Raw genomic sequence first — 18,994 nt, 5'->3', positions numbered from 1 at the left:
ATAGCACATAAGAATTCATTCCTTGGGGGCAGCTGGGTAGCTCAGTGGATTGAGAGCCAGGCCTAGAGACGGGAGGTCCCAGGTTCAAATCTGACTTCAGAAACTACCCAGCTGTGTGACCCTAGGCAAGTCATTTGACCCCCATTACCTACCTTTACCACTCTTCTGCCTTAGAGCCAATACACAGTATTGACTCCAAGATGAAAGGTAAAAGTTTAAAAAAAAAAAAAAAGAATTCAATCCTTGGTGATCTTTAATCACCAAAAGTTATGACATTTTCAGATGGTTTAATAGAGCCCTAACATGCTTCTACACAATTTTTTTCTTTTAACCGTTACCCTTTGTCTTAGAATAGGCAATTGGAGGTAGGTGACTTGTCTGAGGTTCACATAGCTAGGAAGTGTCTGAGGTCAAATTTGAACCCAGGGCTTCCTATGTCCAGGCTTGGCTCTCTATCCACTGAGTTACTAAGCTGCTCTTTTCTGCACAATTCTTGAAGCAAGTCTTATAGAGAATTTTGTCCTCTAAAAGGAGTACTTCTCTATGAGATAAATTGTTATGGTTTATGAGTTTGGATCCTAGAGATCCAAATTACAGTTCCCAAGTAAGGAATTATTCTTTTGGATATGATGGATTACTATAAACTGAGAAGAAGACATGGAGGACATCCCAAATCTATGAAACCCTGGACTATCTTTTAGGATCTTGATTTTCAGTATATAAAACATGGGTGATAGAGGATTTTCTGAAACCCTATTAAAAAGGAGCTTGTTTCCTGATAATAGGATTTAGTTTTGAGACTTCATGTTTTTACTCTCTTCAGAATACAATGTAACTCAAAAAGAGGTTTTTTTGTTTGTTTTTTTTTTAACATTCCACCTCTCTTAGCTTAAAAAAAAAAACTCTTTCTTTCTATTTTAGTAACAACTCTTGAGACAGAAGGTCATGGGCTAGGCAAATGAGGTTAAATGACTTGGCTAGGGTCACACAACTAGGAAGTGTCTGAGGTCAAATTTGAACCCAGATCATCACAACATCAGACCTGCTGCTCTATCCCCTGAGTCACCATGCCCCCTTTTAACTTTTAAATAGACTCATTCTCCTATGCCTCTGCCATTCTATTTTACCTCAAATTTAAAACTATGGAAAACAATATACTTTTCTTCCTCTTTAATCACTAATGATATGGTTTTTAAATAGTTTTTTGTTCTAAATTCCTTAGACATTTACATATTGTCTGAAAGATTAATAAAAGTGTAATTGAAGGAAGCTTATCTAAGCAAAACCAATAGTAACATGATTGGTAAAGAGGCATAGTTTATACTTTGGGTGATGGCAGCACTAAGATGCAAAAAAATCTTGACAATCCTGAAGGTTGGGCCAAAACTAAAGAGATTAAAATTAGCAGTATAAGTGTAAAGTAAAGTCTGTTAGTTCAGAAAATCAAACAAATGTAGGGTGAAAAGACCTTTCTTAATAGTTCCATTGTTGACTGTTCAAAAACCATCTGAGATATTTCGTTTTGTTTTGGGTGCCATATTTGAACTCCATTGAAAAGGTGGAACATATCAGGAGATGAGCGACTAGAGAAAAAAGGGGCATAGAGATCCTGTCATATGAGGAAATGTTGAAGTGAGGAATGGAAAGAGATGACAGGAGGACATGATAGTTGTCTTCTGATGTTTGAAGGGCTACCATTTGAGAAGTATTAGAACCAAAGGATACCAGAGTTAAAAGAAACCATTCAAAACAGTGATGGGCAAACTACGGCCCACAGGCCAGATGCGGGCCCCCGAAATGTTCTATCCAGCTGTGTGACATTATTCCTAATCTGATGAATACAATGAGTAGGATACAATACAGTGAAACTTTGAAAGAGTTTCCTTAGAAACAGTCTGACATGAGCATTTCCTTTTCCTTTGGCCCCCTCTTTAAAAAGTTTGCCCATCAATTTATTATTGAATTCAAAGCATTCGACCATTATCCTCTTCAACCATTATCCAAGTAATAGATTTACTCATTGTAATTCCAGAGGGCATAAATATGACCAATCAGGTGAAAGTTATACAGAGATGGATTTTAGCTATTCTTTAATATAAAGAACTTTATAACAGTTTACAGAACTCTTCAGAAGACTGGTCTGCCTGAGGAAATAGTTTATTTCCTATCATTGTCAGAAATGTTCTAAAGAGGATTCTTTCATGATATGAGAGATTGGACTAGTTATCTGCAGTCTCTTTTAATTTTATGATTCTGTGAATTTTTACCACATAGATACCAGAAAAATATATGCATAATAGACTTCATTATTAAAGCATTTTGGGAAATCAGAATTCATTTTTATTGTTAAGAATTTAAAAAACAAAACAAATGGATTGTGTTTCAAACAATAATGAGGTTAATGCAATATATTTCAAGTATCTAGTATGTGAAAATCGGTCTTAATCAGGTTTTTCCTCATAGTGCCACTCAGTAGTAGTAAAAAAAAAAAATCTCTAGCTGCCCTCATTTCCTTTAAGAAAGTATAGCACTAATCTGTTCATCATATTATCCCTCAAACAGCCTTGGTCCTTTCTGATGGATCCTGGCCAGATGATTCAATTTCATCGCATAGCTATTAGCAAACCATGACTGTTCTTGTCTCAATAGATATGCTTTTTTCTCTCTTGGTATTTCTCTCACTTTTTCCCTTTAATTTTAAATCAGTATTTCTCTGTTGGTCTCACATATGTAATCTGGATGACTCTGTATTGCATAGTAAAAACTGTAGTTTACTTTGGAAAATATCTCACTAGAATATAAAGGTAAATTTTTAATTGCTAGGAAATAGATAATACACAACTTTCTGTATCGATCTAAAAAATTCAGGGTTATTAAATATGAGGTTGATGATTTAGTTTTTTGTCCTAAAATAACCAGTGATATAGGATTATAATTTTCCTTTCCATAGCTCTTGTAATTACCTTTACAATTGTACCTTAGTACAATTACATGTACTAAGACTTTCATTTGATGTAGATTCTTAATAAGGAGGAGAACATTACATGTTTTATGTATAAAAATGTTAATTTGATGTCTGTGAGTTAGGTGACCAATGCTTAGAGCAACATGAAATAGATACCAAATAGAGAACATATATATGCCATCCATACCTGCTGATCCACAATTTAAATAGTGTAATAGCAAAGAAGCCAAGAGCAAAAAAGCACCAGAGGCCCTACCTAAGTGGAAAAGGAGGACTTAGCAGCTGTTTTATCACAAAGAACATCACATAAATAAGTGGGCTGTTATTTCAGATAGGTCTGCAAAGCACTTGACAACTTGATAAATAAACCATATTCAGGGATCATTTCATCTGTCATTGTAAAGTAGCTATCTCAGAGTGAAAATGAGACAGCTATTTTAATGAAACTGGGCAGCTGTTTAAAATATAAAGGGAAAGATGATTCTTGGATTCATCGGAAACTGGAAGGGAATTGGTGTGGCCTCAACTTCTCAGTGAATTTAATGTGGGGAATGGATCTAGACAGACAGGTCCACACCATCATATCTTAGATTTTTCCCTTTCCTTCTCTGTCAATAAAACTATTGACTTGGAGAGACATGTAGGAATAATCTAAAGCTATTCCCCTCATTTGTTCAGAGATGCAGAGTCCAGAAACCCAGACAATTAGAATCAATTGTAAAATACTAATCAAAACTTACCTTTGCAAGAATATGACACTGGAATTTTTTTCTGCGTTAATTATGTGGTTATGGGCATTCATCTTTTTCAGCTATTTCCTGGCCGCCAACCTGTGGTAAAATTATTGGAAACTTTACAAGAGTGGTTGGTCAGCCTTCCTCTGGACAAAATCCCTTACAATGCAATCTTGGACCTGGTCAATAACAAAATGCGGGTAACTTCTAACTTCATTTTTAAAACTAAAAGGAGATGTATTATTATAGTCAGGGAGATTGCATACTGCCTTCTGACTCTGATCCTTAGTTCTGGTCTGGCATCTGGTCTAACCTGTGGGTTAAGTTGGACAGCTCTCCAGGGGTCTGGTAAGAATTCATTAAAACATGGCCTAGATTCTACAAGTTAGAAGAAAAATATTTTGAGTATACTAAACTTTGGCCTTAATGGCCTTATTTCAGTGTCCTAAAAATTCTAATGGTAAAGAGTTTAATTATATATCATCCCTCATCCCTAGCCCCACCTCCAACCAGATGAACCATTTATTCTTTTTTCCTTGGGAGACAAGGTCCACAGTTTGTTGTCATTCATATTCTCAGAATGATTTTGTATCCCTCCCCATCCCAATAAGCCATTTTGCTATTGTCATCAATATTATTGCTATCATCATCAACATTAGGATAGTTCAGTGAAGCTCAAAGATAGTAGAAACCTTTTTGTCATAAGATTGAACAAGCTTAAGGGACCTTAGAGACCATATAGGCTAACCTCCTCAGTTTACAGATAAAGAAAATCGGGCTTAAGAGAGAAAACAATTTTCTTATCAGATAGTCAAGTAGCAGAGTAGGGTTTCAAACCCACGTCTTCTAAAATCAGCAAATATCTTTTTTGTAGATATATCTCAATTTCATATATTCATATAAGTTGAAAATTAATTTCATTTGCTAAATAAGTAAATTTGAAAATCTTTATTTGACCACAATGCTAGATCCATTTAAAAGCAATAACAACAAACTTATCTGAAGCTGCCCCACTAATGCAGAATATGATTTAAAGTAACTATTATAATTTCAGATGAACCAGAAACATTGCATTTAGTATTACATATTCATTAAGGATTATAAGTTTCCTCATTTAGTTAGTATTCATATAGAATTTTTCATCATTTATTTTAACTCTTCTAGGTAAATGATTTTTTATTGCCAACCAAATGTTTTAATAACTTCAATTAAATAAAAAACTTATTTGCCAAAATATCTACTTGATATGAATTTTCTAATTAGCATTTTCTTCCGGTTGACTCTTATTAAGATATTTTACCCCATAAATTTTGCAATTTCATTAATTAGTGTTTACAGTTAAAAATGAAAATCTATTTTCTGCTTTAGTGTGCCTTCAAAGTATCTTACAAATTTTAAGTTCTGTATAATGCATCCCATCACACTAATTTGAAATGTGTGACAAAACTATGACGCAGTATGTCATGATGTATTATACATATAAACATATATACAATATATATTTTATATCTGTAAGAAATTAATGATAGGGAAATAATTAAACTAAACTTTAAATAACTGCTAAAATATTCAAACATAACTTAAAATAATTTATTAGCAGTAATCATTATTCTTAATTGAAGGAAAGAACCGTTAATAATTCACCTTACCTATCAATTTGCTTTTCAAAAAGCTTGACATAACTTAGTACCTCTCTCTGAGGCTTTTATTATAATTATTTTATTTTATTTTTTTCTATGTTACATGAAATCCAAGAGTAATCATAATTTATCGAGGCAATAGTAATATCTTCTGAAATAATATTGATACTTTACTGAAATGTATAGGGATAATGAATATATATCTTAAGGTCTATTGATAGAGAACAAATAATTTCTGTGTATTTTGAAGACCATCAATGATGTAACTAAATGCAGGTTAGTATCAGTTTGATTTTAAAATGAAACAAACATTGTAAATTATCTTTCAGATTTCTGGAATATTTCTAACTAATCATGTTAAGTGGGTTGGATGCCAAGGAAGCCGACCAGAGTTAAGGGGTTATACTTGTTCTCTTTGGAAACTTTTTCATACTTTAACCATTCAGGCCGTTGTTCGTCCAAAAGCTCTGGCCAACACAGGTATGTGATATTTACAAATTCAGTGATTATGGAACATAACATATCTATTTAGAAAATATGTACTACATTCATTTGATTATTAGGTCATCAGAAAATTAGGCATAATTCTCTTGTCCCTGGGTTAATCAGGATGGATAATAGTAATAAATTCTTCTAACAAAATTAAAGTTCAGAACTTGAAGGTTCTGGAATTAATTGAATTTCTGCTTCTGTCAAATGCCAGAATGAACTTGACAGATCTAGGAGAAGTAAGGTAAAAAGAAGAATGATAGAAACTTGGAATGATTTGTCTCTACCTCTTTCTGAGTAACATCGTATTCTTCAAGGACACTAAAACTAGTAAAAAATACAAAGTCACAATGATATTTTTCAGAAAGAGCCAACCAGCACTTACATAATAATAACAATAGCTGACATTTATGTGGCCCTTTAAAATTTGCAAAGCATTTCATATATATTTATAAATCTCATTTGAGCTTCACGTAGCCTTCTGAGGTGGAGAGGCATTATTATTCCCATTTTATAACTGAAGAAAGTAAAGCGACTTACTGTTCCATATTTCCTAATTGGTCTCTCTGACTCAACTCTTGGCCTAGTGCATTCTCTGCACAGCTGCCAAAATGATTTTCCTAAAGTTCAAGTATGACCATGATATTACCTTAGTCAATAAACTCCAGTAGTTCCCTACTAAATCTAGGATGAAGTATAAACAAACACTTTTAAAGCCCCCTTTAAAGCTGCTTTTCTAGCCTTATTACATGTTATTCCCCTTCACCTATTCTATATTCAAGTCAAAGTGGCCGGCTTACTGTTCTGTAGACACAGCGCTTTCTTTTCCCATCTTTGCACTATTCCAAATGCCTGGAATGTGTTCCCTCCTCACTTCCATTTCTTTAATTCCTAATGTCCTTCAAGACTCAACTCCAGCACTACCATCTCCAAGAAGTCTTTCCTCATCCTCCTAGCTGCTAGTGCTGCCTCACTCCTGCCCAACACTTTGTATCTGTTTTGTGTATGCCTTTATTTGTATATGTTGCCCTCTCCCAATAGAATATAAGCTTTTCAAAGGCATACACATTCACTTAGCATCCCAGCACCTTGCATGATGCCTGGCAAATAGTAGGTAACTAATAATTATTGTAGATTGATTCATTGATTGGTTATCAGTTGATCAGTTCATTGAAGAAAGTTCTGAATTTTATGAATTTGTGATTTTGCTCTGCTAGCTTCTCAGGTTATAATAATCCCTGACAGACAAAGGAACAGTTTCTTTCCTGGGCATAGTTCTCTAGGCTTCGGGTCCATTAATCTTAACATTCTGCCTCATCTAGAAGAAAAGGTCTTTATAAGTCTTGATTCAAGAAGAATTGTATAGAAGAAAAAAAGAGTTGAGTGTTCCAGGTGAGACCCTGTGGGGTTCATACTCCTCCCAAACAGAAACTGAAAATATAATTCATTGATTCAACACATATTCATTCAACTCCTTGCTGTTCCTTACACAAGGCATTCCATCTCCCTACTCAAGTTCCAACTAACATCCTACCTGTTATAGGAAGCCTTTCCAAATCCTTAATTCTAGTGCATTTTGATTGTCTCTAATTTATTTATTTATATATAGTTGTTTACATGCTGTCTCTCTTATTAGACTGAGTTCTTTGAGAATAGGGATCACATTTCATCTCTCTTTATATCCCCAGGGCTTAGCTTAGCACAATGCCTGGCACAGAATAGATGATTATTAAATGTTTATTGACTGTCTGAGTTAGATTCTGAGACTATAAAGATTAAATAAAAGTAGTCCCTGCCCTCAAGGAACTTTACATTCTTTTGGGATAAAGCAACAAGTACACAGATAAATAAGTACAAAATCTGTACAAAGTAATTTTGGATGTGATACTAGAAATTCAAAGGATCATAATAGTTTCAGTTTATGAAAGTCTGACTAAATCTCATTCTGGAATAGAAAGCTAAATCACAGAAACCCAATTTTTAAGTGAAAGAATTCTTTCATTTGAGAAAAAGGAAATATTTAGATGCTACATTTTGAAGCAATTATAATCTAAGGGAGATAGCAGAAAAAAAGGTTCAAAAGCAGCCTCTTCCATTTATTTACTGGAGTGAGCTAGAGTTAATCATTTTCCCCTTCTGGGTATCTCTCTCTTTCCTCATTTTTCAAATAAGGAGATTGAACTAGATCATCTCCAACTGTGATCCTTTGATCACATCCTTGATGGGAAAGCATGTATACAAATCACTGGGATATAGGCATGAATATGATAAGTGCAAAGAAGCAGTTGAGTCAAAATGCCACAAAAAAATTTAAACTGGCCCATTTCAAGGAAGCTTTGGGTATGCCTATAGCCAGAGTGTAATCCAATTTAAATCAGAGTCACATGTTTATTATATAATAAATTCTCTTTGTGAAAAGGCTTTTCTGCATGAACTCTTTCCATCTAAAGTTCCTAGGAAGCAGATATGTTGATGCTTGTTCTGGCTAGAAATATGCTAATCATGATAGAAATTCAACTAGTAAAACAAATTACTCATGCAAAAAAAAAAAAAAGAAAATTAGCAGTGAGAAATAACTTTCAGCTGAGTGTGTGTGTGTGAGAGAGAGAGAGAAAGGGAAAGGGAAAGGGAATGAGAGAGAGAGAGAGAGAGAGAGAGAGAGAGAGAGAGAGGAGAGAGGAGAGGAGAGAGGAGGGGAGGGAGAGGGAGAAGGAGAGGGAGAGATAAGGGAGGACCAAGAACAGGGGCTGCAGAATAGTCCAGATACTTGTAGTAGCACTATATTCACAGTATACGCCACTTAGCCACTTTATTTTTCTTAAAGAAGCCCTTGAATCAGCAAGGTAGCACAGTAGATAGAGCACTGGGCCTGGAGTAATTTAAATCCAGCTTCAGGAATTTAGTAGCTTTGTGATTTGGGCAAATCACTACTTGTCTGCCTCATTTTCTTCATTTTAAAAGGGAAGTACTAATACTACCTCTTAGGGTTATCGTAAAGATCAAATGAAATAATATTTTTAAAGTGCTTAGCACAGTACCTGGCACATAGTTTGTACCAAATTAAGGCTTATTTCCTTCATTTGGTTACACCATAAAAAATATTTTATAAATGAAAAACATTTGGCATCTTATTTTCATTTGGTGTCATATCACTACAAAAATTGCTCAAATCCTCTAAAATTAAAGAAAGAGAAGTTTAGAAAATAACATTTTTAAAGATCTTCAGTATATGTCAACTTAGTAAAAAAATTAGAGCAGATATGTGATGAGTGTATCTTATACTCAAAGAATTGGGTCAGTCTGAGACAGCCGGATTATGTCTTGGAAGGTTTTTCCTCTCCTTATTGCATGTTTAAATCCCATCTACTAAAAAGCATGATGCATTCATTCTCTAATCCCCCCACCACAGGTAGGGTTTTATGGTTCTTGTCCATTTTAAAGATTAGAGTTACCCTAAATTTGCACTAGTTTGTGAGAGAGAGAAAAGAGGAGATTACACAGTGATACATGGCAGATGTTAATAGAAGATCCAGCTCTCAGCTGAAAAAGAAAAAAATGAGCCATTTTGTGTTTATAGAAGTTAAAAAAAAAAAACACACCAAGGACATTTTTCTTGGTTGGGGCAATTTCACATTAGAATTGAAGCTTGTGATTGTATGTTCAAAAAATTTTTTTTGCCTATAATGCTTTTTAAAATATATTCATGTATACATAAAGACATGAAAATAGAATACAAACAGAAGTGAAAAGTTTTGTGGCATATCAAATGTTACTATTTCAATCACTAAATTTAAAAGATTTTCTCAAAAAGTCAACCATATGCTCTTTATTTCTCTCTACCCCCACCTTCAGCCCATTTTAAATTAAATTAGATAAGAACCATTTAAACCGTGAATTTTATTCTCTGTTGTTGGTTAAGTGTCATCCTTCTGGAAATAGAAAGTTATTTGTAATTTATAAGAATTCTTCTATACTGTCTTTTAATAAATATCATACAACCTTTAAAAATGTTGCTCTTCGGTGTATTTCATTTGGCTTCAAATTCATGACTTGGATTATGAAAGATTGTTTTGAAATAATTTTGTAGCATTTCTTTTAATACACAATCTACTTTAATCTCATGGGTCTTTGTAAATTTTTGTTTAATCTCTGATACTGGATGTCTGAGTGGAGATTTCTGGGTTCAATAGAGAATTGATTCTCTTTTGCTTTTTATATGTTTTTGACTCCAGCATAATGTTAATTATTTCCTTGACTTTCAAGTTTCCTTTCCTAGAGGTAGACTCTGTTTCTTTTTTATTCATTGCATTCAAGAGAGGGAGAAAAAGATGGAAGAGGGCATTTATCAAGCACTTATTATATGCCCAGCATTGTACTAAGTACTGGAGATACAAATATAAGCAATAAGACAGTGCTTGCTTTCAAAGAGCTGGCATTTTAATGATAATATATAAATTATATAAATAATAAATTATATAAATAATAAGAAGATAATATATAAAGGGAGACCACAGTATGATTTGAAGTTGGTAATACCCAGAAAATGATGTGAAAGTCTGGTTCTGTGCATAATTGTGCAAAAAAGTCACCATACCCATCTTTTAGTTTGCCTTTAGCAAATATACTTTTTGTTTACATGACTTTGAGTTAAGACTTTTTTTCTAATTCAAAGATGTACAGCCTTATATACAGTTTCAAACCTTTTACTGGTTTGATGATCATTAGCATGTGTTGTCCCCAAAGAAAATATATGAGCAGCTAAAGAAACTTAAATCAGGCATTTTTTAATCACTCATATAATAAATAGTAGTCAAAAGATGAGTGACCATAAAACTAAAAGCTTTTGAGGATTTTGTGTGATAGTCAAAAATGTGATAGTCACATTATATTTTAAAAGGAAAACTTGAATCAGGAACACCTAACAGTCACTTAAATATAGTTACAGTAGCCTCTAGGGAAACCTTACAAGTTTTGAGGTAAATGAAATGTAAATACCAAGTTAACTGTTTAATGGCCAATAATAAGTAACTGACCTAGTCCCAAGACTAAGCATTATGAACAAATTAAACCATCATTATAATAGAAAAATGAAAAAGTATAATTTTAAGTGACCACATAAAAAAATGACAGTTAAGTACTATGACACTTCTCCCTAGTTCCTAAGCCACTAGCCGGTAGACCAGGCTTTTAAGGAGATGTACCTCCTCTTTACTTGCAGTGTATGTAATAGTCTAGTATCCTAAAAGCATAAAGAGGGCATTAGTCATGAAGGAAGATCTATTTTCATGTTTCTATAATAATGGTTGTGTAATAGATTTTAAAAGCACATATTTATTTACTGATATACAGATTTTTATCAGTCACATATCACATATACATAGTACAAAATAAAATAGACTGGCTTTGAAATGCTAAGCAGTGTGCTGGTTTTGCTGAAAACATTTGTCTTTTTCTACATAACTATTCCTTCTTGATGAGTCAACCAACAAGTATTTATTTGGAATGATATATGTATAGTACAGGTAATCAAGCTGGTGTTGTTCTTGCAGGTTTTGAAGATAATCCCCAAGTAGTTTTGCAAATTATGAGACAGTACCTTGAGACATTTTTTGGATGTAGAGAATGTGCTCAACATTTTGAAGAAATGGCTAAAGAATCCATGGACTCAGTGAAAACCCTGGACCAAGCAGTCCTCTGGTTATGGAAGACACACAACATAGTAAATAACAGGCTAGCAGGTATGGCAAAAACAACATTGAGTGAACATTTTTAGACTTGATGTAGACTAGGGTTATGACGAGTTAACCATGTTTTTGCGCCTAGTATGGGCATAAGGAATTTCTTTTGAGTGAGAAGTTGAACTTGTGTCTCTCATTAACCCTGTATCATCCAACTGGATAGAATTTTAATTGTCTTTGGTCTGTGGTCTGGTACCACAATTCTCACACACAGAAGAGCTTCCTGGAAGCATGCTTCACAATACCCTCTACTAAAAGACACACATTCTTTTCATTTTAATTACATTTTGTTTTTTCTCAATCAGCAGAAATCCACCTTTGCTCTCTCCCCTCCTTACCCCACTCCCGACTTCCAACATTAAGAATAAAGGAAAAACAGAACTCTTGTTACAAACATAGTGAAACAAATTTCTGCATTGGCTGTGACCAAAAAATACATGTTTCATTCCATACTCTGAATCCTTCACCTCTATCTGGAGGTAAGGAGCATTTCATCATTAGTCTTCTGAAATTAATTCCTTATTCTTTTAAAGTTATTTGCTTTACTATAGTGATATCTTTGTATAAATTGTTCTCTTTGTGTCTGTTCACTTCACTCTCTATCAGTTCATATAAGTTCCCAGATTTTTCAGAAACCATCTCCTTTATCATTTCTTACAGTACAATAGTATTCCATCACATTTATGTAACATAAATTGTTCAGCCATTCCCTAGTTTATTGGCACCCCCTTAGATTCACATGTTCTAATCCAAGGCAAAGGCCAATTGCTGTTCCTTCTGATCTGGATTTTGCAAGCCCCTGACCTGGGTTTGGGTCTGAGCAACAGTAGACTGCAGCTGGCCTCAGCATCTGTCAGCCAGGAAGCAGTAGAGCTTTGCTGGTTCAAAGTAAAAGAACTTCAGGCTCCTCTTTGATCAGGGGTTCTTGCCTTGGTTATTGTTCTGTGGGCTTCAGACTGGGTCCGAATCTGGAACTGATACTCCTGCTTTACTTCTAGGCTTTGAGCCATGCTGCCATTGCTTTCTTCTGCACTTGTTCTTCTTTCCTTGCACTGCTTAGGGTCTTCAACTGCTTGACGTAGAGGATTCAAGTGAGAATGAACACAGGTCCTATCATTAGTCTGCCCTGGATTTTGACCCAGAAATTAGGTAATAGGCTGCCATTTCACATCCATCCCCATTCATAGTTCTAGTCTTTTCATCAGGAATGATTGGTAGTATTCTATTTCATTAAAGATCATTTTTTTCCCCTATACGATTACATTTTGCTTTACTAAGTAAGTCATTCTTTTTTTTTTTAAACCCTTACCTTCTGTCTTGGAGTCAATATTGTGTATTTACTCCAAGGCAGAAGAGTGGTAAGGGCTAGGCATTGGGGGTTAAGTGACTTGCGTAGGGTCACAAAGCTAGGAAGTGTCTGAGGCCACTAGGACCTCCCGTCTCTAGGCCTGGCTAGAGAAGCCACCTAGCTGCCCCCTAGGTAAGTTATTCTTAACTCTTATGCCTGTATCCTTGGTCTTCTGGAATATTCTAAACTCTCCACTCCTTTTTTAAGTGGTGACTAATCTTGTGTGATCTTTACAGTGATTACCCAATATTTGAATCTTTTCTTTCAAACTACTTCAGAATTTTTTTCTCTGATCTGGAAGCTCTAGACTTTGGCTATTATAGTCCTAATATTTTTTTTTTATTTTGGAGGGGTTTTTGTTGTGTTGTTGTTTTCCAGAAAATAACTGGTAAGTTCCTTCTGTTTCCACTTTGCTCTCTGGTTCTAAGAGATCTAGAGGTTTCCTTTCAATATTTCTTGAAATAAGATGTTAGAAATAGGTATGTAGGTTTTGTTCATAGCATTCAGATAGTCCAATGATCCTTAAGTTTTTTCTCCTTGATCTATTTCCAATCAGTTGTTTTTGTTACGAGATACACTATTTTTTTCAGCCTTTTTTACTTTGTTTTAAAATTTCTTATGGTCTCATGGGACCCTGGCATGGGCCTGAGGTTGCCCCAATATAGGTCTGGAACTCTTTCTTGCCCTGATTCACAGTCTCCCTGCTACTTTACTATCTTGGCTCTCAATCTCACATATTCTTTTATGTAATGAAAATTATTATTTTACTGGTACAGCTTCCAAGGGAATAAATTTTCATCAGTAAACTGGGAAGCACAAACAGAACAGAATGAAAAAAATAGTATGATTTAAAGCTTCTCAGATCAGTTGTTTTGGGGCAGATCAAAAAGGCCTAGCCTGGGAGTCAGAAGACCTGGGTATTTACCCCAGCTCTGCCACTAATTGACTATTCAATCTTAGGTAAGTCACTTCACTTTGGACCTTCCTTTCTTCATCTGCCAAATGAGGATGAATTCCAGGTGATATTTAAGGTCCCTTCCAAATTCTGTAATTCTTTAAATATATATAAGTTGAATGTATCCAAAGCAGAATGATTTTTGAATGGATTTTATTGGACTGAGAGCCCCCTCCCCCAGCTTTGTTATTTAGTTCAAAAGTTAGAAACGATAGGATCATTTGTTAAATACAAAGTTAATGAAACTAGGTTTGCAATTTCACCCAAAATGGGCCACTTGGCTCCATGGAAGGAAAGGCTTTGTTCTGAAACCCTAGATGCCACATTTTTTTCCATCAATCCTTCTCCCAAATACAAGACCTTGGTTACAAAGGGAAGCTATGCAGTAGAATATTGGTAATCCAAGGCAGTTCATTCCAACTAATAGAAACCTCGGTTAAAATATACATCCTGTTGAAAATGGGGTTTTGTGGTATCCCTCCTTATAGGATGGATAGCACAATAAAACAAACTATATTCATGTTATGACACAGAACAAGACATCTTCAGTGTAGTCTTCTAGAAGAGAGGTTTTAATTTCTGACCAAACCAGATATTGTTCTTAGAAATGTAAGCTTGGTTCTTTGTCTGGTGCCATGTCTAAAATGCCCCCAGACAACAGCAACAGTGATAACTTTAGATAAAAACAACTTGAATATACTTATCAGAGATGCATCACTAAGTTTGTCCAAAACTAAAAAAAGAGTATAGATCTTCTGGTAGATATGCTGTCTCCTCCTCTGTAGCTAAATATCTCTGACCAAATATAAAGCTGACTCAGAGTATGAATAATTTTCATTAAGATCTTATTAGAGTCTTTTTTATACAGAGAGCCCACTAAATCAGTGGTGTTCAAAAAGTAATACTAATTGAATAGGATGCATATTCTTAAAGTTAGCATTTAAACTATTTCTAAATCAATAGTTGATTAAAATTAGGCTTAAAATAATTCCACTGGCAAATAAATCTTCATAGAAGATGGATGGAAAACAACAGTAAAATACTGGCTTTTGTTTAATCCATTGTATTACAAAAACATAAGTAAAGCACTAAAGAAAATTGGTTTCTGTTTGCACTTAATACCTGGATCAGGATATGTAGCATTAGTTACAATTTACATATGTAACAGTGTTTTGTACACTATCAGCAGCAGTTTGAAAAGGCTATTTCTGTGGCTCTTAATAGTTATTACTGGTTTTTCAATAATTGGAGATTGTCTTCACTAATTTAATAGAGTATTGAAAAGTTTTTAAGGAAAAAGTAAATTTAGTTTACTTTTTAAAAAATAAATCTCTCCTTCAGCACTGTCATATGTCAGGATGTCTATGAGATTAAATAAGCAACAATAAATTGAAATAGAAAAGGGCTTGCAAATCATTGATTAATAATATCTAATGAAAACATATTTTGTAATTTTGCTGCAAATAATCAATCAACATTTTAATAAGTAGTTACTGAGCACCTTTTATGTGCAAGGCATTGTACAGTGCCTTTGTAGACATGTATCTACTATGCAGACACATACATATACACAGATATATATTATATAACTCTTTATCTTCCATCTTAAACTCAATACTAAGTATTGGTTCCAAGACAGAAGAGCAGTAAGGGTTAGGCTATTGGGGTTAAGTGATTTGTCCAGGGTCACATAGTTAGGAAGTGTCTGAGGCCAGATTTGAACCCAGGACCTCTAGTCTAGGCCTGGCTTTCAAGCCATCTACCATATATATTTAAAGTACTACTTGATTTATTTCTGGTAAATGAAAGGGATAGAATTGATTTGATGTCTTGTGTCCATTTCCCCCCTTTTCTTCCTACTTTGTAGGCCAACCAAGTGAAGATCCCAAATTTCCAAAGGTTCAGTGGCCAACACCAGATCTCTGCCCAGGTTGCCATGAGGAAGTTAAGGGCCTGGACAGCTGGAATGAAGTACAAGTTCTAACATTCTTGAAGCATCATTATGGCATCGAAAATATTTTAAATAAGTACACTGAAGACCAGGATGAGCCTAATGGAATAGTAGTAGAGACCAAACAGGAATCAAAAGGAGATGTTGTTCTGAAGAAACAAAATGGAGAACAAGAGTTGAACCTGGATTTGCCAGATATTTTGGATCCTAAATCTCATATTTTAGATAAATTAAACAATAGACCTGACAGAGATAAAATTGAACATCCATATGAATCTAAGATTCATAAAGAGAACAAGCAGTCTGGATCTTTCTTAGGGACTGGTTTTTCCAACATTGACATGAGCCTTTGTGTTCTGTTATATATTGCATCATCTGTCTTTTTAATGATAATGTACTTTTTTTCCCGAATGAGATCCAAGTGGTGGAAAGTAAAGTATTATCGCTCACCAGTATAAAACATTTTTAAAAAATTATTATTATTATTGTTGATAAATCAGAGACTAAGTTTCTTTGTAAATGGCAAATCATCAGCACCCGATGCAGCTTTAATATTTATGATCAGGGATTTTCTGCCATGGTAGAATTGGGTTTCCAACTATATTTTCCTCATTCTATAGTCAATCACTCATCATATGAATGTCCTGTCTTGCAAAAAAAAAAAGTATTGGATCCATCTGTGGCATTACTTGTGTAGTACATAGCATTCAATATTTGCATCTTTTATGGACCTATAATATAAAGAACTATTCTTCTTTATTCACTTCCATATTTTAGAAAGAAAAAATTAAATATTATCCCACATATTTAAAATAAGCTTTCTACATCCTAAATTTCCTGGACATTATGTCTTTTTGCTGCTCATTTGCCAAGACTTTGTTTTTGTATTTGGAGAAACACATATTGATATTTTCAAGGGTAACAGTTCAAGCATTTCTTGGTCCATTTTATGGTACAGACTGCATATTGGTAAGAGAAGACTGTCAGGGTAAACTTTCATTTTTCTGGATGCTTAAAATCACCTCTAAGATGAAAGTTCCTTGAAGCATATTACGTTTTGGGTAATTTCATTATCCTCTGTGGTTTTTACCCTCTGGGTTGTTCCCACATAAACTAAAGAGAACTCTCACTAGAGATAGAGCATAAAACCTGAAAAACGAACAAGATCATGTTTCAGTTATAATTGTGATTCTTGGGAAAGTAGAAGAGTCCTCATTATTCCCATGCTTTGAAGATTGCAGATAGTAATTTGGTCTGGAAGTCATTTGAGTTGGGGATAGTTTTTTTTTATTTAAATAAATTTCAAGTAAAAACACAGATAACAAATTTGTTTTATGAAAGAGCAGAACCCTTCCTCACTTCATTCTTTGAGTTTAAATTATTTGGATTCAGAAGAAAGATCTTCAAAGGCATGATTCTAGGTGGGTGTTTTTTTTTTTTCAACCTGTTCATAAGAAATATGTGGGCAAGTGAATGCTTTTAAGGTCTCTCCATCCTGTGATTGTCTGCTTTGTATGAGTGGATTCTGTCTTGCCTGGATTCTGCTCATGTTCAGTAATAATGTTAATGGAATAAAGAGTTATTATTACAGTGTCACTGTGATTTGGACCATTGCGGTGTTTCTGTTACAGAGTCAGTATAGAGCCAAGCTACTTGACAGAAGTGTACTTTAAAATAGAAGTTAGAAGATCATGTCTTTGCCAGGGAAATGGAAAAGTAGGCAAGTTGCCGTATCCAACTTTTAATAATTAAATTAAGAAATCTACTTAAGTTTATGCCAGCATTGAATGATTAAATTAGGTTTTATGAGATGTTACTTTTATTGTCAAACATCTTATTAAGCACTGTGGTGACCTTTCACTTATTTGGGGAATTTTCTTGTTTTATCATTGTAGATGTAAAGTGCTATAGTATTGCAAAAGAGTAAATGAATTTCTAGAAAGGAACTATTCCTCTAGGGGAGGAGTGGGAACTCATTTGATTATTATTGATTTTGGCCAAAAGGCCAAGAAGCAATCATTTTAGTATTATTTTTTACTTTGAGAACATAGCAAAACTTGGTCTGGAAAGGGAAGGTATGTTCATTGAATCTCATTGGCTGCCAGACTTAGCTGCACTTGAAACAGATCAGGACTGAGTAAATCATTCTTACAGGACATTCTCTGCTGTTGGAACTAGATGGGAATTCAGGAGGAATCCTAGTTCTGAAGCTTCAAAAGCCAGCCAGTCTGTTCTGGATGCTGGAGAGAAAACTACTAAGGCCTGGACTCCAAGACTTTTAAATGATATAGCCATTTTGAGCCTGAGGTGATAGCAACAAATGCACTGAGTTTCATCTCAAAGGAGAGAATTAGCTTTATATATGTTTAGGAAGCATGCTAGGCTACTGACTTCAAAAGATATAGATGAGAAATATTAATTATAATCTAGATACAAAAATGAAAGACCATTTCAAAACCACTAGAAATATGACTGCATTGTCTTGTATTATTATTGTTTTTTTAATATAAACCCTTACCTTCAGTCTTAGAATAAGTACTAAGTATTGCTTCTAAGGCAAAAGAGCAGTAAGGGTTAAGCAGTTACCATTAATTGACTTGTCCAGTGCCATACAACAAGGAAATGTCTGCGTCCAGATTTGAACCCTGGACCTTCCGTCTCCAGGCATGGCTATCTATCTTCTGAGCCATCTAGCTAACCCCATATTAATGTCACTTTTTCTCTTAATTTGGTAGTAATTTCTAACTTCACCATTTTCTCACTTTGATTAAGAGAAGGAAAGCTTGCTAATAACAAATAAGGGTCAATTAGGCCAGTATGGATTTTTCAAAATTTAGAATTGGACTGGTGATAGTGGAAGAGAAGAAGTATACCACTGGAGCAGCGACTTTGGGATTACAAGATTTAAAAAAACTACTGATTCCTTACTCCTCTCAAAAGGCACATTTTTTTCTATCAGCACCTATCCACCATTGTTCATAGAGGAAAAAAAATTCAAAAGCAGATTAGTACTTTCAGAAGGCACAGATGGGTCCTTTTTAAAAAGTTTCTAAGATTCTTTAAACTGGCACATTATTATTAAAATCCTCGTGTATTTAAAAGTTTGAGTGTTTTTTTTACTCTTTTTAAAATCAAACTCTATACCATAAATTGTTTCATTTTAAGAAATATCTG

At 34.3% G+C, this 18,994-nt stretch overlaps 1 protein-coding gene across 1 annotated transcript in view; it reads left to right on the top strand.

Annotated features, from left to right (window-relative positions):
• The window catches only part of QSOX2 (quiescin sulfhydryl oxidase 2), a 79,485-nt gene extending 62,072 nt beyond the window's left edge, over window positions 1-17,413 (top strand). Inside the window, exons 9-12 of the mRNA XM_044661266.1 lie at window positions 3,777-3,899; window positions 5,669-5,819; window positions 11,378-11,566; window positions 15,737-17,413. Of these exons, the coding sequence (XP_044517201.1) occupies window positions 3,777-3,899; window positions 5,669-5,819; window positions 11,378-11,566; window positions 15,737-16,278 (1,005 nt within the window). The 3' untranslated portion in view covers window positions 16,279-17,413. The remainder of the gene's footprint in view (window positions 1-3,776; window positions 3,900-5,668; window positions 5,820-11,377; window positions 11,567-15,736) is intronic.
• The last annotated feature ends 1,581 nt before the right edge of the window (window positions 17,414-18,994 follow it).

The sequence above is a fragment of the Gracilinanus agilis genome, chromosome 2, assembly GCF_016433145.1.
Source record: "Gracilinanus agilis isolate LMUSP501 chromosome 2, AgileGrace, whole genome shotgun sequence".
NCBI classification, from domain to species: domain Eukaryota; kingdom Metazoa; phylum Chordata; class Mammalia; order Didelphimorphia; family Didelphidae; genus Gracilinanus; species Gracilinanus agilis.
This window is presented reverse-complemented; position numbering and strand designations above follow the sequence as displayed.